Source organism: Mangifera indica, chromosome 7, assembly GCF_011075055.1.
Source record: "Mangifera indica cultivar Alphonso chromosome 7, CATAS_Mindica_2.1, whole genome shotgun sequence".
Classification (NCBI taxonomy): Eukaryota; Viridiplantae; Streptophyta; class Magnoliopsida; order Sapindales; family Anacardiaceae; genus Mangifera; species Mangifera indica.
In genome coordinates this window covers 9,934,357-9,957,462 of record NC_058143.1, presented here as the reverse complement: position 1 = coordinate 9,957,462, position 23,106 = coordinate 9,934,357, and the positions used below count along the sequence as shown (strand labels likewise).

At 32.9% G+C, this 23,106-nt stretch overlaps 1 protein-coding gene across 2 annotated transcripts; it reads right to left on the bottom strand.

Annotated features, from left to right (window-relative positions):
* Positions 1-14,973: 14,973 nt before the first annotated feature.
* LOC123221755 (V-type proton ATPase subunit H) lies at positions 14,974-20,763 on the bottom strand. 2 transcript variants are annotated; one of them, XM_044644659.1, is made up of 12 exons: positions 20,623-20,763; positions 20,240-20,281; positions 19,601-19,726; positions 19,367-19,469; positions 19,216-19,288; positions 18,775-18,840; positions 18,550-18,667; positions 17,483-17,644; positions 17,127-17,252; positions 16,893-17,018; positions 15,658-15,837; positions 14,974-15,497 (listed from the first exon to the last, which is right to left on the bottom strand). In XM_044644659.1, exons 2-12 carry the CDS (start codon positions 20,267-20,269, stop codon positions 15,249-15,251), a joined length of 1,359 nt encoding a protein of 452 aa, XP_044500594.1. In that variant the 5' UTR covers positions 20,270-20,281; positions 20,623-20,763; the 3' UTR covers positions 14,974-15,248. The 2 variants fall into 2 exon arrangements, with proteins under 2 accessions (XP_044500594.1, XP_044500595.1); XM_044644660.1 differs by having other exon boundaries at positions 19,601-19,737; positions 20,623-20,711.
* Between the last annotated feature and the right edge of the window lie 2,343 nt (positions 20,764-23,106).

The following is a 23,106-nucleotide window of genomic DNA, read 5'->3' as shown; positions in this document are numbered from 1 at the left end:
GCCTAAGAACATCAATGTTGATGATGAATATTTTTTAGATGGTGTAAACTTAAATGCGACGATTGAGGAATGGGTGTGTGGTTAAAAGGATAGAGTTCCAACGTAGGGTGCATTCGATTAAAGGGATGAGAAGGATGATATTATGGTGGAAGATCCTGAGTTAGATGAAACAGAAGAAGTTGAGAGGAGTCTAGCAAATGTTCATAATGTAGGGGTGGATGTTCAACATGAGGGTATTGGTAATATTGCCACATAGTGTGGTGTGAGTTTCAAAGTAAATGATATTTTTTAGGGAAATTATAAAAATAGGCAAAAGTAAGGGGGTTTAAGCGAAATTACCCAAAAAATTCATATTTAAGCAAAAATGCCCAACATTTGTTAAATGTCTAAACTACCCCTATATATAAACAAGCCAAAATTTCATAATTCCCACTGTAAAACGCCCATAATCACTGTGCAAATCCAAAAAAAATAGACTTTTCTCCCACTGTGAACCGCGTTCCACTGTCGCTCCACTGTCGGCCCATTGTGAAGCCATTTCCGACGATTTTCTTACTCTCCGACAACCGAAAATGGTCAAGAAGGTTAGTATATCTTCCGTGATCTTATTTGAATCAAGTTATTGTTCATATTAGGCCAAACGACTATTTCCCACCCAAGGTATGCTGTAATGACGAGTTTTCACCCTTTAACTATGGAAACACCAAACACCCACCCATGGCCGGTTAGATTTAACCAAACCCTAACGGTGGCAAGGGTAAAATTGTCATTTTCTCTAGAATATTAAAAATAAACTAAAATAGAATATATTTTGCCCCCCTAAACTTTAAAAACTAAAATTCCCCCCCAGCCTAAGTTTTCAAAAATCGCAGTTTCACCCTCCCGAAGCATTACCGACGGTCTCCGGCTCCACTGCCGACGGTCTCTCCCGACCGAAGCATCCTCACCTTCCAGAGAACTCTTTCCTCCCATTTGGACTTCCAATCGGAGTCGGAGAAGCTGTGGAAGACGAAGAACTTCGTCGGGGAAGACGAAGTTCTTCGTCTTCCCAGTCGTCGTCGTCGTCTGGGAAGACGACGTCTTCCCAGACGAAGACGAGACGACGAGACGACTAGTCGTCCTCTGGGAAGACGAGTCGTCTTCATCTGGGAAGACAATCGTCTTCCCAGACGACGAAGACGAGATCGATCGATCTCGTCTTCGTCGTCTGGGAAGACGATTGTCTTCCCAGATGAAGACGACTCGTCTTCCCAGAGGACGACTAGTCGTCTCGTCGTCTCGTCTTCGTCTGGGAAGACGTCGTCTTCCCAGACGACGACGACGACTGGGAAGACGAAGAACTTCGTCTTCCCCGACGAAGTTCTTCGTCTTCCACAGCTTCTCCGACTCCGATTGGAAGTCCAAATGGGAGGAAAGAGTTCTCTGGAAGGTGAGGATGCTTCGGTCGGGAGAGACCGTCGGCAGTGGAGCCGGAGACCGTCGGTAATGCTTCGGGAGGGTGAAACTGCGATTTTTGAAAACTTAGGCTGGGGGGGAATTTTAGTTTTTAAAGTTTAGGGGGGCAAAATATATTCTATTTTAGTTTATTTTTAATATTCTAGAGAAAATGACAATTTTACCCTTGCCACCGTTAGGGTTTGGTTAAATCTAACCGGCCATGGGTGGGTGTTTGGTGTTTCCATAGTTAAAGGGTGGAAACTCGTCATTACAGCATACCTTGGGTGGGAAATAGTCGTTTGGCCTTCATATTATTGAGATTTGAGTGAGAATTTGCGGTTTGAAATATTAGGGTTTGCGGTTTGAACATTGCTTAATATGTTTTGATTTTTGGTTGTTTTTGTTAAATTGGTTGAGGGGTTTTGTGTTAAAGCATATCTAGATTCAATTTATGTTAAAATTGGAGGCCGAAATGAGCGATTTTTGGCAGAAAATTGCGTCAAAAGTCATCGGTAGCGCGACAGTGGAACAGTGTTTTCCACTGTAAAGATGAACAGTCCACTGTGACAGTGGTTAAAGGGGTTAAGTGGCTTTTTAAAAATATTAGGGATCCATTTGTTATTGTTTGTCCACTGTAGGCGTTTCTGAAATTTGCCATATCACAGTGGATTGGGGGGAAAATTAACAATTTTGAAACTACAGGGGCGGTAAGAACTTCGAGAATTACTGAGGGGTAAGGGATAAATATTGGACTTGTTTGTAATAGACATTTTATCAGGGGGTACATTGATATTTTTCACATCCAGGGTTTCTCGACACGTAGTTTTCGAATTTTATATCCGTTTTTTCTGTTTTAAGATTTTTCAATACGTAGTTTTAGAATTTTAGATTAACTTTCTCCATTTTTGTGCCTCTTGGACACATTTTACGATGTAATGACCTCGTATTTTTAAAATTTCCAACAAATTTTTCGATTATTACCATTATACGGTATTTCAACTTTTAGAATTCAAATTTCAGTTCTGTTTTTTTGAATTTCACTGTTTTATGATAATCGATTCGTACTTTTCAGATTTCCGAAGAATTTTTCGATTATTGTCGTTCTAGGGTTTTTCAACCTTTAGAATTCGAATTTCAGTTCCGTTTTTTCGAATTTCACCATTTTACAATATATCGACTCGTATTTGTCAGATTTCCAAAGAATTTCTCGATTGTTGCCATTCTAGGGTTTTTCAACCTTTAGAATTCGAATTTCAGTTCCATTTTTTTGAATTTTATCGTTTTACGATATATCAATTCGTATTTTTCATATTTTCGAAGAATTTCTCGATTGTTGCCATTCTAGGTTTTTTCAACCTTTAGAATTCGAATTTCAATTCCGTTTCTCTGAATTTTATCGTTTTACGATATATCGATTCGTATTTTTCATATTTCCAAAGAATTTCTCGATTGTTGTCATTCTAGGGTTTTTCAACCTTCAGAATTCAAATTTCAGTTTCGTTTTTTTGAATTTTATCGTTTTACGATATATCGATTCGTATTTTTCATATTTCTGAAGAATTTCTTGATTGTTGTCATTATAGGGTTTTTCAACCTTTAGAATTCAAATTTCAGTTTCATTTTTTCGAATTTCACTGTTTTACGATATATCGACTCGTAATTTTTAGATTTTCGAAGAATTTCTCGATTGTTGCCATTCTAGGGTTTTTCAACTTTTAGAATTCGAATTTCAGTTCGATTTTTTTGAATTTCACTGTTTTATGATAATCAACTTGTACTTTTAAGATTTCTGAAGAATTTTTTGATTATTGTCGTTCTAGGGTTTTTCAACCTTTAGAATTCGAATTTCAGTTCTGTTTTTTTGAATTTCACCGTTTTACGATATATTGACTCGTAATTTTTAGATTTCTGAAGAACTTCTTGATTGTTGTCATTCTAGGGTTTTTCAACCTTTAGAATTTGAATTTCAGTTTTGTTTTTTTGAATTTCACCGTTTTACGATATATTGACTTGTAATTTTTATATTTCTGAAGAATTTCTCGATTATTGCCATTCTAGGGTTTTTCAACCTTGAGAATTCGAAATTCTTCAAAAATCTAAAAAATACGAGTCGATATATTGAAAACGATAAAATTCAAAAAAATAGAATTGAAATTCGAATTCTAAAAGTTGAAAAACCCAAGAATGGCAACAATCGAAAAATTCTTCGAAAATCTGAAAAATATGAGCCGATATATCGTAAAACAATAAAATTCAAAAAAACAAAATTGAAATTCGAATTCTAAAAGTTGAAAAACCCTAGAATGGCAACAATCAAAAAATTCTTCAAAAATCTGAAAAATACGAGTCGATATATCGTAAAACAGTAAAATTCAAAAAAACAGAATTGAAATTCGAATTCTAAAAGTTGAAAAACCCTAGAATGGCAACAATCAAAAATTTTTTTGAAAATCTGAAAATACGAGTCGATTTATCGTAAAACGATAAAATTCGAAAAAACGAAACTGAAATTTGAATTCTAAAAGTTAAAAACCCTACAATGGCAACAATCAAAAAATTCTTCAAAAATCTGAAAAATATGAGTCGATATATCATAAAACGATAAAATTTGAAAAAACGAAATTGAAATTCGAATTCTATAAGTTGAAAAACCCTAGAATGGCAACAATCGAGAAATTTTCTAAAATTTGAAAAATACGAGTCGATATATCGTAAAACAATAAAATTCGAAAAAACAGAATTGAAATTCGAATTCTAAAAGTTGAAAAACCCTAAAATGGCAACAATCGAGAAATTTTCAAAAATCTGAAAAATACGAGTCAATATATCGTAAAACGATAAAATTCAAAAAAACGAAATTGAAATTCGAATTCTATAAGTTGAAAAACCCTAGAATGGTAACAATCGAAAAATTCTTCAAAAATCTGAAAATACGAGTCGATATATCGTAAAACGATAAAATTCGAAAAAACGAAACTGAAATTCAAATTCTAAAAGTTAAAAAACCTTACAATGACAACAATCAAAAAATTCTTCGAAAATCTGAAAAATACGAGTCGATATATCGTAAAACGATAAAATTCGAAAAAACAGAATTGAAATTCGAATTCTAAAAGTTAAAAAACCCTAGAATGGCAACAATCGAGAAATTTTCGAAAATCTGAAAAATACGAGTCGTATATCGTAAAACGGTAAAATTCAAAAAAACAAAATTGAAATTCGAATTCTAAAAGTTGAAAAACCCTAGAATAGCAACAATCGAAAAATTCTTCGAAAATCTGAAAAATACGAGTCGATATATCGTAAAATGGTAAAATTCATAAAAACAAAATTGAAATTCGAATTCTAAAAGTTTAAAAACCCTACAATGGCAACATTCGAGAAATTCTTCAGAAATCTGAAAATACGAGTCAATATATCATGAAACGATAAAATTTGAAAAAACAGAACTGAAGTTCGAATTCTAAAATTTCAAAAACCCTACAATGGCAACAATCAAAAAATTCTTCGGAAATCTGATAAATACGAGTTGATATATCGTAAAACGATAAAATTCGAAAAAACGGAACTAAAATTTGAATTCTAAAAGTTGAAAAACCTTAGAATGGCAACAATCGAAAAATTCTTCAAAAATCTGAAAAATACGAGTTGATATATCGTAAAACGATAAAATTCAAAAAAACGGAACTGAAATTCGAATTCTAAAAGTTAAAAAACCCTACAATGGCAACAATCAAAAAATTCTTCGAAAATCTGAAAAATACGAGTCGATATATCGTAAAACGATAAAATTCGAAAAAACGGAACTAAAATTCGAATTCTAAAAGTTAAAAAACCCTACAATGGCAACAATCGAAAAATTCTTCGGAAATCTGAAAAATACGAGTCGATATATCGTAAAACGTCAAATTCAAAAAAACGAAATTGAAATTCGACTTCTAAAAGTTGAAAAACCCTAGAATGGTAACAATCGAAAAATTCTTCGAAAATCTGAAAAATACGAGTCGATATATCGTAAAATAGTAAAATTCGAAAAAACGAAATTGAAATTCGAATTCTAAAAGTTGAAAAACCCTATAATGCAACAATGGAAAAATTCTTCAGAAATCTCAAAAATACGAGTCGATATATCAAAATGCCCCCCAAATTTTAATAACATTTCATTTAACCCCTCAATTATCTATTCCTAAAATTTTATTAATGCTCTTAGAATGTTTAATATCAAAATCCCCCTAATTTTAATAAATTTTCATTTAACCCTTTCTAGTTAGTGAGAAGGTTTATATAAATGAAAGAAAGGGTAATTTTGACATTTTAAAAAAAATCATGGGCATTTTTGCTTAGGAATAGTGAATTTGTCTATTTTTGCTTGAAAATAGTGATTTTGGGCTTTTTTGCTTAATAGGGGGTATTTTGGCCATTTTTAATAATTTCCCTATTTTTTACAATAAGAAAGCATTACAAGATGCATTTCAAAGGCATGTTTTAAAAAATGGATATCAGTACAAAGTTATGTAGTCTACCAAATCTTGGTGGGAGATCAAATGTTTGCATAAGCAATGTTGATGGTAGGTATGAATATAACACCTCTTCTAGAAGTATTGTCCTCCGAAGGGAAACGTTTGAATTCTCCAAAATACCTTTAATCTTAACCCACATTATCTATCATTTAGAGTTGCAATTAAACCTCACAAAGATGTTATGGGTCCTATATGAAATTTTTATGCGCATACTAACTATAGTCAAAATATGTCCAAAAAAACACTATATGTGTTATGGTATTCCAAATGCCCCAACCTTAATTATATGAAAATTTGGGGATATCCAACTTATGTTAAAGTAATTAAAACATATAAGCTAGATGCTAAATCAGAGAAGGGTCAGTTTATAAGATATCTTAAAGATAGTTTAGGGTCTTATTTTTACTTCCTAATTGATCAAAGAATAACGTTCAATAGGAATGCACACTTTCTCAAGAATGAGTTTTTGGAAGAAGATGCAGGAAGAAACATTAAGCTTAAGGAAAATTCCAAATATCCTAAAACAAACATTATTGAGATTAGAGCTTCCATTCAGCGAACCTCAATATCGGATAGTACAGTTCTAGCACAAAAATCTTCTAGGGTATTTAAACCGTTGAAAAGATATAGATTTCTTCAATAATAGGATTTTAAATCCTACTTAGTAAGAGAAATAGAGTATAATGATGATCCTAGAAGTTATGAGGAAGCTATATTGGATACTAATTTAGGTAAATGGCTAGAACCTATAAATTCTAAAATAGAATCCATGCATGTTGATCAAGTATGGACACTTGTTAATCCACCAGAAGGAATTATTCCCATAAGTTGTAAATAGATCTTCAGGAGAAAGATTGACAAAGATAAACAGGTGGAGACCTATAAAGCTTAGCTAGTAGTAAAAGGTTATACTCAAAAATAATGGTTGGATTATGAGAAAACTTTTTTACCTATAGCTATGATTAAATCCATTTAGATAATGCTAGCTATCTTAGCATATCATGATTATGAAATTTGGCAAATGGATATTAAGACGATGCTCTTCAATAGATTCATTGAGGAAAACATATATATATATAACAACCTATAGGTTTTGTATCATTACTAAAAGATATAAGGTATGCAAGTTTTATTGATCTATTTATAGATTGAAACAAGCTTCAAGAAGCTAGGACATTTGATTTGATGAAACAATCAAATTGTTTGGTTTCGAAAAGAATTCAGATAAACCCTATGTCTACAAATAGGTTAATAATCATGTCATTATATTTCTCATATTATATATGGATGACATACTTCTAGTGAGCAATGACATTGAGATGGTGAATAAGGTTAAAATTTAGTTATCTTAAACTATCGTGATGAAAGACTTAGGAGATGTGATTATGTTCTTGGAATTCATATCTATAGAGATAGAATGAAAAGGATGGTTGAATTATTCCAAAAATTGTACATTAAAAAGTTGTTGAAAAGTTTCAACATGAAAAACTCAAAAAGAGGGTTTTTGTCCGTCACAACTATCTTTATTTTTCTAAAGATATAGATCCGAAGATTGACTAAGAGCGATAGTGGATGCATAATATGTCTTATACTTCAGTTGTGGGTAGACTCATGTATGCAATACTATGCACAAGACTTGATATAGCATTCGTTGTAAGTGTTACAAGCAGATATCAGGCTAATCCAAGAGAAAAACATTGGTCAATTATGAAACCAAGCCTTAAATATTTAAGAAAAACTAAAGATCTTGTTCTTAATTATGAATGTTCAGAGTTAAACATTCAGGGATACTCAGACTCTAATTTCCAATCAAATGTTGATAGTAGAGAGTCTATGTCAGGGTTCATTTCCATATGTAATGAGGGCACGGTTAGTTGGAAAAGTTTCAAACAATCAACCACAACTAACTCCACTATAAAGGCTTAATATATTGCTATTTCAAAAGTAGCAAAAAAGGTTGTATGGATGCATAAGTTTGCATCCAAACTTGGTGTGGTTTATTCAATAATCATGTTTTGTAACAATATTGGTACTATTGCACAGGCAAAAGAGCCAAGGGCACACCAAAAGTCTAAACATATTCAGTAAAAATATCACATTTTGAGATAATTTGTTACAATTAGAGAGATAAAAATACAGAATACGCCTTTACCAGATAATATTACTGGCCCACTAATTAAAGCAATGACATTGAAGTAGTTAGACCATCATCTTGAGAAGATGGGTATGCAATACAGTAATGAACAACTCTAATGCAAATGGAAGTTTTGTTAGTGTAAGCCCCAGAAACCATTCATGTTATCGGTTTCAGGTAATTTTATCTTGTATATATACACATTTGCAATAATTTATTAATAAAAGAAATAGTTCTTTTTTTTATATGCATAAACTGTTTCTTTTATTTGCATTAATTTAAAGTATGTGTGTAAACTGTCTAGACAAATTACTTAACATATAAATTGAATCATCAAATTATTTCATACAGACATGATATATGTTGGGCAATAATATCATATAGTTGGCATACTGAATGTCTCTATTGAATGTCACAAGATGACATTAGTGCAGGTAACAATGATAGTTGCATCTTTAGAGCATTAGTATGAGTTAACAATTAAAGAACTATTTTTCAAACATGACCAATAACGATAAGTCACATGGTCATTTAATCACAATCAATGACTTGTCGTATAGTTGTACTAGTGTACAAAGTAATTCTTTGATTTGAAACGTCATGGTCAGATCTAATATAGATATACGTGATTCAGAGCTAGTAGTACGTGATTCAGATATGTGTCATGGTCATATCGTGTATAAATACGAGGATAATCATATTCCATACATGAAGTCATGTTGGTCATATGTTATTTGTATTTAGAAACAAATGATGATCAAGATGAGATTCATTGACTCATAAAATATATGGTTTTGAATATCCATTGACTCAGAAAATGTTTGGTTCTAAATATCCATTAATTCGATCTGGATTCGAGTTTTGGAATGAATATTGATAAATATTGGAAATCGAAATCTCTTATCAGAGTATAATACAAGTCATACGAAGGATATTCGTAATGACGTGTTTCGAATATACATAAATCAATAATTTGTATATGATCAAAATTAAGGCTTTAATGAACCATAAGCCCGAAATCGATCTAGATTGGACAACAAAAGTATATTACCTACATGGAATATATGATTGTGGATATTTGATTCAATGGAGTATTTCTTCATAGTAGTTTAGGAGTTATGATATATTATTAGATGTTTACCATAGTCATTAAGTTTTCAGATGCACTTTTAGATTGTCTAAAAAGAGACTTATGATTTGTGGATATTTGGTTCGATGGAGTATTTCTTTATCATGGTTTAGGAGTTATAGTACATTATTAGATGTTTACCATAATCATTAAGTTTTCAAATACACTTTTAGATCATCTAAAAGGAGACTTACGATTTGTTCTCAATCTAGATTAGTCTGAATCACTCTCTAAACTATCAATTGTGATAGGAACACCTTTACACTAAAGACATCTATGACTACATTGGTTTTACCTAGATGATACTTAATATCATAGTCATAATCCTTCATTAATTTGAGTCATCTCTTCTGTCTCATGTTAAGCTTTTTCGATGTGAAAAAATATCTAAAGGTCTTATGATCAATGCAAATGTTGCATCTCATCCTATAGAATAAATGTCTCTAAATCTTGAGGGCAAACACCACCACTACTAGCTCTAAATCATGTGTGGGGTATTTGGCCTCGAAATCTTTTAACTGTCTTGAGACATATATTATCACCTTACCTCACTAAACATTAATACTACTTCTAAACCATCATGAGATGTATTGGTGTATAGATCATGTTCAACCCTATCCTCTAGTAGGTCAATATTGGAGTAAAAGTCAATTTCTTCTTCAACTCTTAGAAATTCTCCTCACAAGCATCAGACCACTGAAATTGAGTTTCCTTCTTAGTAAGAGTTGTGAAAGGTCTTGTTAGCTTGGCAAACCCTCAACAAACCTTTTGTAGTACCTTGTTAAACCTAAAAACTTTGAACCTCTTTAACAATCTTCGACCTCTATCAATCTAAAACTACCTCAATTTTGCTTGAGTCAACTGATATACTGTAACATTTCTGGTCTAATAACCCGGCCTACCGTCAAGATATTCTCCATTTTGGACACACAGTCCATCATGGGTTTGCTTCTGGGTTTTGCAACCCAAAACACGTCTTAACAGTTTAAGGAGATTACAAACTATTTAACTAGTCGAACTTTCCTACCACTAATCGATGTAAGATATATAGACAGAGTACAGACAGACCCAATATCTCTCCCGTGTTTTGCCAATGTAGGATTTGTTTTAAGGTATCATATACACCTCCTCTTACGAGAGTCAGCATCCTCACTGAGGTTTGCTCCACCATCGTTCAAAGAGACACACAGAGTCACTCTGATACCATTTTGTAACATTTCTAGTCTAATAACCCAGTCCACTATCAAGATATTGTCTATTTTGGACACACAGTCTATCATGATTTTATTTCTAGGCTTTGCAACCTAAAACACATCTTAACAATTTAAGGAGCTCACAGCTATTTAATCAAATTCTCCCACCACTAACCAATATGGGATACATAGACAAAGTACAAAGATACTTAACATCTCTCTCGTGTTTTGTCGATGTGGGATTTGTCTAAGAGTGTCACATACACCCCCTCTTATGGGATTCAATATCTTCGTAAAGGTTTGCCCCACCATTGTTCAAGAGGACACGCGGAGCTGCTCTGATACCATTTTGTAACATCTCTGATTCAATAACTCGATCCATTGTCAAGATATTGTCCATTTTAGACACATTGATTTTTTTTTCTTTAAAGGTAAGTTTTAAAATAAATCCACATTTATCACAAATAAAATATCTCATCTCTTTATGGAAAATTTAACTATTATCTTGCTTTTACCTAATGAAATATTTTTAAAAATTTAAACTTACCTTATCTCTAAAATTTAAATTTTATCCTATTTAAATAATAATAATAAATAAAAAGGTGAATATTACATATACCCTCTATTGAGGCTACATGCCCCAAGAAAGTCATTTTATCAAGCCAAAATTCACATTTCATGAACTTAGCATACAATTGATTCTTTTTTAACCTTTACAAGGTAAACCTCAGTTATTGTCCATACTCTTTATGACTCTTAGATATACTAATATATTATTTATGAAGACCACAACAAACTTATCTAAGCAATCATGAAATGGTCAATTCATCAAATCCATTAATATTACAGAGGCATTGTTTAGTCTGAACGACATCATAACAACTCAAAATGGTCATACCACATTCAAAAAGTTGTCTTGGATATATCCTGCTTAACCACCCTTACTTGATGATAGCCTAACCTCTTATCGATGTTAGAGAATACCACTGATCCTCTCAACTGATCAAATAAGTCATCTATTTTAGGCAACGGGTATTTGTTCTTAAATGTCACTCTATTCAACTCTCTATAATCAATGCACATTCTCATGAACCCATCTTTTTTTGACATTCAAGATGGGTGCTCCTCAAGAAGAGTGATTAATCTGATGAATCCATTTTCAAGTAACTCCTTATTGACAAACAAGATGGACACTCTCTATTTTTTGTTACTTTTTCAACCCTTTTTGATCCCATTACACTGGAATGGCCTTTTGCCCTTTCTTTCTAAAGGTAGATCCTTATGAATTGAGGCAGTGCTACCATTCGACTGTAAGACTGGTACTGGGACCAGTACTGGTGCTAGCATTGGATCTAACTAAGTTAAAGTTTGACCATACATCTTCTTAACAAATACCTAAGCCTTTAAGGCTCTACTCAAGGCCAACCTATAAGTTTAGGGCAATTGTGTACCTGTCATGACATCTTAGACTATGGTTGAATCAAGCCCGTGCACAAACTTCTTCATTCACCCTATCTCAGTATTTGTTATCTTAAGGGCATATCTAGCTAAGTGATTGAACATATTGGAGTATTCTGTCATTGAATTTGCACCCTAAGTCAATGTAAGAAACTCATGAGCTCAGATTCACATTACATATGTTCCCTTGTAGTCAGCCTCAAACTTGCTCCTAAACTCTAAACAGGACATCTCAAAGATCTTTGTGATCTCTCGAACTAAGTTCCACTATTTTCTAACGCTACACTTGAAAAAGTAGATGACATATCTAACTCTTTTTTTATCTATCTTGTCAAACAAGGTCATCGCACTCTCCATAAACTTTAACTACTCCTCAACTACAATAAGGCCATTAGCACAATCAAATTTTTTAGGCTAGTGCTTGTTGGGCAGGTTAAAGATAGGATGCAACTAAGTCTTGGTTGGGACTACTACTAGTATGACTGTTAGTACAAAAGTCACCTCAACTAAACCTTTAGCCTATATTGGCAGTCCTTATGCTAACTCACTAACTTGAGCTAGAGTACATCCCTGCTCCCTAAACATCTCTATGAATATGTCTCTAGCATCCTAAGTATTTAAACTTGCTTAGGTAATTGGGGGTACTTCCTCCTCACTCTAACTCCTCTGTGGGTTTTCAGTCTAGTTGTTTTTAGTTTCAGTCCCTATGCAGTTAGTGAGGCCTGAGGGACTAACATTCTTACTTTATTTGACTACATATATACTTTAAGACATCCTTTGAATACCAAAATCATGTTCTGATACCAATTTGTAACACCTCCTCTAAAAAAACTACCTCCGGAGGGAAACGTCACTAAATTGACTATTTTAAGTATATATTTAATTCAAAACATGTAATAAACTCATAAAATAATTGAATAAAACCTTATTTGATAAACTTTATAAAATTATTGAAATACCCTTGTCGAAGCCAAGTCGAAAGAGTACAAAAGATGTCATAACTCAAAGTATAATTGAAAAACAATAATGTGTAGTCAATTGCATAAGGAAACTCATAATAAAATAAATGCTTATGAAAACTAAAAGGATGGAAGTGTCATCACAACTTTATGCCCTTCGACCACCGTTCGTCTAGCAGCCGTCAAGATTACCTGTACCTACACACATAAAAGGAGGGAAGTGATAAAACACTCAATAAGTAAGAGACTATTATTAATTTTTATTGATTCCAAAATGCCCTTAATATAAACCCTTATTATTTGTCCTTTGGAGTTGACATTAAACTCTATAAGGATGCTGGTGGATCCTATGTGAGATCTTTGTGCTCATACTAACTCTAGGAATTATTTAGACTATATGTCTTAACTCTCAAATCGAACTATATCTTACTCGGTCACTAAGAAACCACTCTTTGGATTCCTATCTGGTATAACTATATTTTATTTGGTGAAAGCACCTATATCTAGAAACTATAACTGAAACTATATACTAGGATGATCAAATCAGATCGAATACAAGGATTTGCACCTTGGTCATGTAAGTTGTCTCTTTGTCTCACTGCACCCAATTATATCTTAAATGAGATCTACTGCAAGTAAGTACCCTTTTGTAGGTCTAGTGTTCTACTACAAACATGCCCTACTATGGAAAAAAAAAAATGTGTACTCACGATGCCCCATCGTAAGGATTTTATGATGTCTAGCATGCATGCATCTCGAGTCTTAACTAATCTAGGCTCATCTTAACTTTCACCTTATTACATACCTCGTGCCCTAGTAAACTTATTTCTTTGAAGCCTAAGGTACTACTACATAATCGAGAATCTTTGTACTAGCTCTCGAGATGACCCATGCACCCTTAGCCTAATTCCCTTTCCTTTTTTATTATTCGGCCTTAAACACACGAGTGTGCGTCTCTTAACACACAAGGGTATGTCCCTTTTGTGTTAACACATATACGATCATCCCTTATCATGGCATCTTCTCTATGTTGATTTTCTATACACATAGGCGTGTACTCTTACTAACACGAGTGTGTGCCTCTTTTAGATATATGTTTCACTTTCATTTCTAAAACTCATCTCAGCGATGCCACTTTGCAGAGGTATTTCAAACATTTTACCCTCGCACATGATTGTGCTAAGAGTATACACAAAAAGTCCACGTGTCCTTGTTAACCGCTCACCAGTCAATGCGTCCAACAGTCGTCAGAATGCTAGAAACATAAATTGAATTTGCACTGTGTGCACATGGTAATGTGTGTCATACCACATGGTCATGTGTCTAGTTTACAAAACGTCCAATCGACATTTCTTGAAGACGAAGGACGTCAAAGATCGATGTTTCGCACTAATCTTCATCATTCTTTGTCACAAAGAGAAGTCGATAAAGATTTCAAGAAATGTTGGTCTTCAGGCCATCCATTCTAGTCGATATTGGTGGTTAACCGTGAGAGAGAAGCCAAGAGAGAGAGAGAGAAGAGAATAGTCACCATTTTCGACTGCTAGTAATATAACTAAAAAACTTTAAGAAAAAATGTTCATTTTTCAAATTTTAAGTAAAAGGAATTCGTTAGAGTTTTAAACTTGGGTTAAAAATGTAATAAATTTTTAATTTTTTTAAATATTTTTATTAAATGACAATTTAATTTAATTTTTTTAAATATTTTTATTAAATGACAATTTAACCCCTAACAGTAACAACAAAATCTAACAAACAATTGAATATTTAGGTTTTCAAAAATTAATAAATATGAATTTAAGTTTACAGTAAACTATGGGTGGGAATAAGTCTTGGCCAAAATAATTCCAATAAAACCTTAAAGAGGTTTATTTTATAACTAATAATATTTCGAAATTCCCATGATGTAAATCAAACTTATTACAACTCGGATGAACGAAGTCACATCTACATGGTTCATATCCTTCAACTTTCTTATAATATAAATCAAACGTTTTTTATAACATAAAAACTTTTTTCTTTCTGTAGTAGGCCAAAATTATCGTTTATTTAACTTCAGTCTAAAATTTAGGAATTGAAATAAAATGAATCAGCAAACAAAACATAAGTTTGAAAACTAAAATGGGAAAGGTTAACATATATATTTAGAGAAACTAAGATATTATTGGAAAGGTAGCATTATTTAATCAGCTCAAAATCTCACTTATTACAACCAAAAAAAAAAAAGTTGACTCATTTTTTTCAACAAGTCAACGTCCAAAAATAAATTAACAAATCATGGCTCAACTTTCTTAGGAAATAAGCACCCTGATACATCATTATGAAGACCTAAAGAGCTGATAGCAGAATCAATTCATTGCAACTGTTTCCATAATAGATGATATAAAACAACAAACCATCTTACCCATGGGTATTGAACTAAACCTGCAAAAAGCTTGCGTACTTGGCACCTAGGAAAAGCCTTTGAATGCAAAGTAGGGAGTTTTTGGTAACCTCTGCATTCTCATGGTTCATCAATTTCATCACCCGTTCCTTTGCCTTGAGGTCTGTTACTATGACCCGCCCAGCCGGATGGTGCTGGATGAATTGCGAGAGATCAAAGCAAGCTACTGCAAGAGCTCTTGGATCCATGGATGTATCCAAAATCGTTATGAGAACCCTTAGAATCTGAGACAGATGATCATCAGTAGTCTCTTTATCTTTTTTCAAACAAAATAATTACCGACTGCAAAAACTGCATTCTTAAGCACTTTTAAATTTCAATCAGAATGGTAAAAATGTCAGCAGGTTAAGGTAAGGAAAATGTCTGTAAGGACAGAAAAATTACCTGGAAATCATTCTCTTCAAAGTTATTAATGTTATCACGCCAGAATAATGGATCTTTGTGCATAGGAGACCAGTCAAGATGACCGAGGAGAACTTCTTGCTTGTACTTATCAAAAGAACTCAACCTCTTAATGTTATCCTTCAAACCTTCCTCCAGTTGATTCAGGGCTTCCAATAAATCCTATAAAAAATCCAGAGATGTGATTAGACAAACAGGAGTAAGGGGAATACATCATGATGGAAAGTGTAAACAAAATTCAACAACTGAAGTTGAGACAACAAAATCACAAGTTAATTAAGTTCATATTAAAAATAAAGTTTCAAGTAAGATCAATGATTGGTATCACAATTATATGGAGGATATTACCAGAGAGTCAGTTCACATATAACACATTTAGAAAGAGATACCAGAGAGTAATAAGACTTCCAACAAACAGTTATTATAAAAAGAGCAAGGCTTAAAAAGTTGGGATATTTAGAACCCAAACAAAAATGCTGCAGCTTCAAGAACACTAGTGAGTGGGAAACATAAGAATTAAAGAAGGCAAACCATTGTCAGATATTCAAAAAAGTAGGTTTAACCAGATATAATAAATATCTTAAACTGTCAAAGATGGTAAACAGAAATGATAAATGTTAAGTTGTCCAAGTAAACATTAAACACAAGGAAGGCAAAATTGATTTAACTTGTGCAAGAAAACACTGGGGAAAGCCAAGAGAAACGCTAATTGATATCAGGAGGAAAACATGTTAAGCCACTGAAACAAGATAGCAATAAAGCTTAACATCTAACTTGTGCAAGAAAAAACTGGGGAAAACCAAGACAAATGCTATTGAGATCAGGAGGAAAACATGTTAAGCCACCGAAACAAGATAGCAATAAATCTGTGAACAAAACAATTTGAAATTGAGACTGTATAGTTGAAACAGGGGTTGGGTATGACAAGTCCGGAGACCATAACTTCCACCAGCTATAAAGCAAACTCTTAAACATGAATAATAAAAAAATATATATGAATATTATTGTTTGAAAGAAGCATACAATATCTCTACCATATAACATTTAAAAAGTCCCAAAAAATTAAAAATTTAAGTCCCATCCAGTCATTATAGCTATGTATTGATCACTAGTCTACAGCTTCACGATCTCCATTCATCATACTTCAACTATCAACTAATAATTAAATGATCAGCCATAATAGTAAATGGTATTATGGAGCCAGTAATTTCTCTTACCTCATCACTCCAGGCTTGTGCTTTCAAACTTTGCACAATTTGAGGTAACCCAAGGTCTATCATCTGAGCAGCAAAAGTACCTTTGGGAAGCAAGTTCCTAAGGGTCAAGACAACCACCCTGACAACCTAGTAAAATTGGAAATTCCCATCTCAATAACTTGTTTTTTTAAAGTAATGCAGGCATAGCTAAATTCATTCAAAATGACTATGAATCAGCCAAAAACAAGGCCTCACCTTCTCCTTTGTGGAACTCTTAACAACCTCAATTAGTCGTGGCAGAGTTCTAGTAGTTGCCAAGTACTCAATTGCCGGCTCATAGTAAGATAACAACCAAACACAGAGACATGTTTCATAAAGAAGCTGTAACAGCAAATAAACTGTCAGTTACAGAACTTTCTGGTTAAAATAATGTGTGCTCAATAAAATTGAAGCTCGAGCACTTCATTTATCAGTTCAAGAACTAATAAATTTCAGGAAAATGATGGGAAATTTCCAAACGTCAGTGAGTCTGCTACAGCCAGCACCAGGAATAGACCAACTCCAGTGTTCAAAAATCAACAATTACGCAACCCAGAATATGACAAATTTACCTGGATAGATTGCTGGGTGGATGCAGGAGAAATTAATGGAGTCAACAGCTTCAACCCCTCAGCTTGCACAAAGGAAGATCTCACAAGAGGTTCCTTCAGTAATGCTGCAAGACAATTGACAGCAACTGGTATGCCAAGACCAGGATGGGAAGGATTCTTCAACTGCGTATGACATTTGGCATCAAGAGCATGCATAATATGTCTAATAAGAAATAATGAAACAGCACTTAAATAAAATGGAAAAAAGGAGAAACAGTAAGAGGAAAGTTCAACACAATGAACTTGTAAAACCATTTCCGATCAAGTCTAGAGTCATATGCACAGTGAAACATTGTCATTATTTCCACTATGACAAAAAAAGACTGGTGCTATCACCAAAGACCTAGTGAACAGTCAAGGGAGTAAAGAGTCTTGACATATGATGACAGAGCTAAAATCACTAAATAGGGAAAACGAGGATCTTTACATGGAAGATAGAGTAATTGGATTTCAGATTTACCATTACAAAACTAAATGAATTATGGCTCATGATAGTCATACAAATTGCAGAAAATTACAAAGAAAATAAGAAAGATAAGGACTCCTTGTAAACATCATAGGAACATGGATGCATCACTTAATTAATCCTAAATGAGTTTGAAAGCAGCCAAAATTCTGTAATTTAGCATTCATTCAAATCTTGCTTTCATCAAGATGCAAAGTTGATGCTTCTGAATCTTAGCAACTCAAGAACAAATAATTAGTCCATCCGAAACCTACGAACTACAAAAATTCCCCTAAAAAGTGCCGTTAATGAGAAAAAGAGAAACTTCAGCTTTTTTTTTTTTAATAGAAAATGAACATACTGCTAACATAAATGAATGTTTAAGGCTTCAAATAGGCCACATATTGTCCATTTTAAGTTCACTTTTCCTTTATCTCTTCTTATCTAAATCATGGATAAGGCTATTCAAATGCTTAGGCTTTCAACAAGAACATTGGTGCAAAAATATTTCCAAGAGAAATGACCAAGGCACTAGCCACCAGCTGCTTGCAAAGAAATATATAACTGAAAGCTGCAGACAAACCTGCACACAAAGCCATTCAACCAATCCCTTTAAAACATCCTCAAAGGTTGTCGATTTTCTCTTTGAATTTGAGGCTTCTCCATTTGAGACTGGACCATCTTGTGATTTTGGCCTAGCACTATGATTACAAAACAGTTGCACAGTTAACAAATGAATGTAGCACTCCATTTCGTTGATTTCTTAAAACTCTATATTCATTGGGTAGATGGATGATGTTTCCACTACCTTACAATCAAAGCTAATATCTTGCAGCTCTTTTCTTGTATGAACCAATTGCCTTTCCAGAGCAATCTGAAAAATAACCAAATTGCAGTTTGTTTTAGTTTCCATCATTTTGAATAGCATAAGAAAGCTAATTGTTTGCATAAATTCAAATTTTCAAATAAAGAAATTAGTGTACTTGTCCAATTTACGGAAGGAGAAACAAAATAGAAAATGTATACTACAGGTCATAAAATATTGATGACAAGAACTCCTTTAAAAAAATAAGCACATCCATGTCTAGGTGTGTGTATATGTAAAGTGATATCTCTAAAAGGTATGCAGACAATTGAGAAATTTAAATTCTAGGAAAGAGTACAAGCAAAACATATCAGGGTAGATGAGAAAAGATACCAAATGGTCAATTACAATTCAACATCACAAACATTTTGCATAGATACTCAACTTAAGAAAGGTTCATAAGTATCTTCATCTGCAAGAGAACTATTATGGAATAATCTGGCTCTTTTCGGATTTGCTGCCAAAGTTAAAATAAACAAGATGTTAATCTGTTACAATGTTTAAGCAACTGAAAAGACAACATTATTCCAGTTACCTGTAAGCATTTCATCAATCAAAGCTAGAACATACTCTACTGTTTCCTCCTTAAAAATATCTCGCAAAATGCTAACAAACACCCGAACATATGATAGACCATCCTGGGAGAGTCAACTGACTCGTCAATAACATCACTTATAATTTTAAATATCATTTTACACCATGATTCAGATAATCTTCCCCTGAAATTACAATAAGAAACCAAACGTTTAAAAGAGCTAGAAAACCATACATCATCCAGCAACTGTGCCCTGTAACTTTCAGATTTTTTATCATATCTTCTTAACAGCTGAAGACCAGTTCCTGATATCAGCTTAGTTGTCATATATGTCTCCCATGGGATATCTCTCCTTAGAACCTATAAAACAACTAACATGTTAATTGAAATTCAGATTAATTTGACTTCCTATAATAGAAGAGACCATCAGAAGAACAATTACACAAGATGAAATATCTACAAGAACCAAAGATTAAGTTAAATTTCCACTTTCCACACAATGCCGAATGGTATATGGCCGTATTAGCTATCGTGAAGTTAACACTACATTAACATGAATTCATAAGCTGATTCCCAGGAAAAAAAAATGTTGACTAATTCCAATGTATTTCCCCCACTAAACTATGCCTAAAAACTTTAGTATTTTTTTAATTTTTAAATTAACTGCACTATTTTCTGCCTCGATTTCTATGCACTTTGCTTTTTATTCACACAGTTTCAGGAAAAATTAAGGAGCCCAATCTATTTAAATCTTTCAACAACACAGCAAAAACATCATGATCCACGACAAGACCTCATTTATACACATTAAAACTCAAAACATAAATCCAACAAATAGACATTCAAATCAACCAAAGACATTATATCACCAACCTGTTCTGTGGTCAGTTCAGCAGGCTCCATTGATCCAAAAACCTAGCAAAATTTCACCACCAATTGAGAAACCAGAAGTAGAAAACCACATAAACAAATCAAATTCAATAAATCTTACACAAAAATTCACAAAAGATCAAACCGCTCAAATCTACTTCATTTACACGACAAATCCCGCCAATTAAAACAACAGAAACTTCTTTTGAATGAGAAATCAAATAGAAAACTTAAAAATCGAGAAATTTAACCGAAATCACTTCCAAAAACTGACTAATTTTGCTTCAAAATCAAATGAGAGAAATTGTCGATTTCAGATTCCATAAACGAAATTATAAAACTACAGCAGAGATTTCTAGGGAAGGAATCGGTGATCCATCACGTACCTGAATTCGTCTCTCTAGTCTCGACGGTAGTTTCGTAAAGAAAAAGCAGAGATCGTAAAGAGCCCCGAAAGAAAACAGATAATTGATTGGGGAAATGTGATTGCCTGCGGCTACGAAATTGTTGTCCCGTGCTTGTCGAATCTTGGACGTCCACGTGTTATTAAAGAGAGAATCAAGTTCGGGAATTAAAAATGTTAAACATTAATTTGTATTCATTTATGTCAGTACAAAGCAATCGGACCATGTAAGGAAATTAAATCTTGTCATCTTATCTTTTTTTTTTTTTTTTAATTAATCTTTTAAAAAATCTCGACCCTTGGATCTGGAATCCAATGTGAAAAGATTCTAAAATTATAAATAATATCCTTTTAAGAGTTCATTAGTAAAAAGAAAAAAATATTTTACACATGTAATTAATTTATTTTTTACAGGGAAGGTTTCTATGGAATTTCCTTTCAAATTTGTAAGAAATTATATGAAACTTTAGAAGATGTTCATGATTTCGTCATTTTAAAAGACATGGTTGCTCAAGAATTTTTAGACAAAAAATTTTGTAGTAGTTTAGCCGTGTTTTATAAAATAATAAAATATTAAAACGTAAAATTATTATTTTATTTATATTATTTTACTTTCAAAATTATCATATAATTCAAATTAACCGAATCAAAAATAATTTTTTAAATATCAAAATTATATAAAAATGTAATTATTTTCTTTTCTTTCAGCCTTACCCCTTTCTTCCTCTCTTTCTTATTTCAAATAAAAAATGACAACAAATGATAATGTTAATTGTACTAATAAAAGTATAAATTAGAGCACTTTCTCAAGTCAACCTATAATTTCATAAATCGATAATTTGTAGATATTAGTTTATCTCAATTCTCTAATTATTTTTTATCCCTATCAACACCTAATCGCTCGAAACTATCATAGTTATCTTTATAATTCTTTTCATCTCTACTTGAGTGTATATATCATCTTTAAGTGTCAAAGTTATAATTCTATCTCCAAGGCCCATCTAAGAATTCTCATTCAAAGTCATTCAAAATGAATTGGTACACAATTGTACATAACCAAATTATGGGCATGCACAGTCTTATCTATGTACGATTGTTTGTTTGACTATGTACAAGTGTACGCTTGTACATACATGTTATTTTATTCTATGTACAAGTGTAACCTTTGTGAGTGCACGAATGTACATTATCTTCCTCGTTGTTCATCATCTTCTCTACAATCCTAAAGGTATTTATGAAATTTTGTATAGCCATGTAAGTGCATGACCCTTTCAAGTGTGCAAGCGTACATGAAGCTAACTGTTGATTTCAATCTATGAACGATTGTACCTCCAAATTGTCCATATGTCCATCAGTGATTCAAGTTTTAGGGTATGGATGTGCAAGTGTATACACCAACATATACAAGCATACACTTGTTAAAACTTAAAGCATCATGTGTCTATGCACGATCATGACTACTGCTACCACGGTCGTACATGACATTAACAAAATAAATTCCAAGCCATTCATGGTTGGAATGTCACCTGATTTCAATAGCTCTAACATCACATTATCAACTAAACACTAACATGTAACTATAAAAAGATCAAGATTCCATGATTAACCTAAGGTTTAAGTAGATCTCTACTTATTTTTTATTTCAATTCACATGCAACAAGTTAAGTTTCAACTACCACCCTACTCTAGACATGTTAATTGGGTCAGGGCAAATAGAGGCCTAGCCAGGCCTGAAACCCAATAATAAGGCCTACCTAGCATTGTAGCATGTTGGGTCCAACTCATGGGCCTTCTAAGCCAGGTTGTGGGCTTAGGTGTTAGGCCCTTGGATCGACTCAACCCAACCCATTATTGTTGAAATATAAAAAATAAAAAAATTGGCTTTTGCTTTGGCAAACTACTAAAGTAGTAGTGGCAGAAGCAAAACGGCTTCTGCTCATTATTGTTAAAATATATAAAAAAAAAAAAATTTGGCTTTTGCTCTAGCAAGCTGTCAAAGTAAAAGTGGCAAAAGCCAAAACGACTTCTACCATACAAGCAGAAGTCTTTGTTTTAATTTGTTTTCTTCTACATAAACAACCTAAATTTTTTCTATTTACCAATTTTATTTACAAATCTCTCAATCTCAATTCTTTTATTATATTCTCAATCTCATTTTCTTTCATCAACTTTCTTTTTGAAACTGTCTGAATTCATAAATAATAATTCTCTATGTTTATAATTTCATTTTCATTTCAATTTTATTATTACAAAATATTACAAATGAATCAAATGTCAAATAAATTCAATCCATTTAAATATTATCATGCTAATGTGGATGATATTATTGATGATGCACAAGGTAGAATAGGTGGAATACCAACAATTAAAGTGGTATAGGCACAACTTCACATTCGATAAAGAGAAAAAGAAAACAAACGTCAATGTGTGGGAGCATTTCGATAAAATAGAGGAAACAATTAAAAGA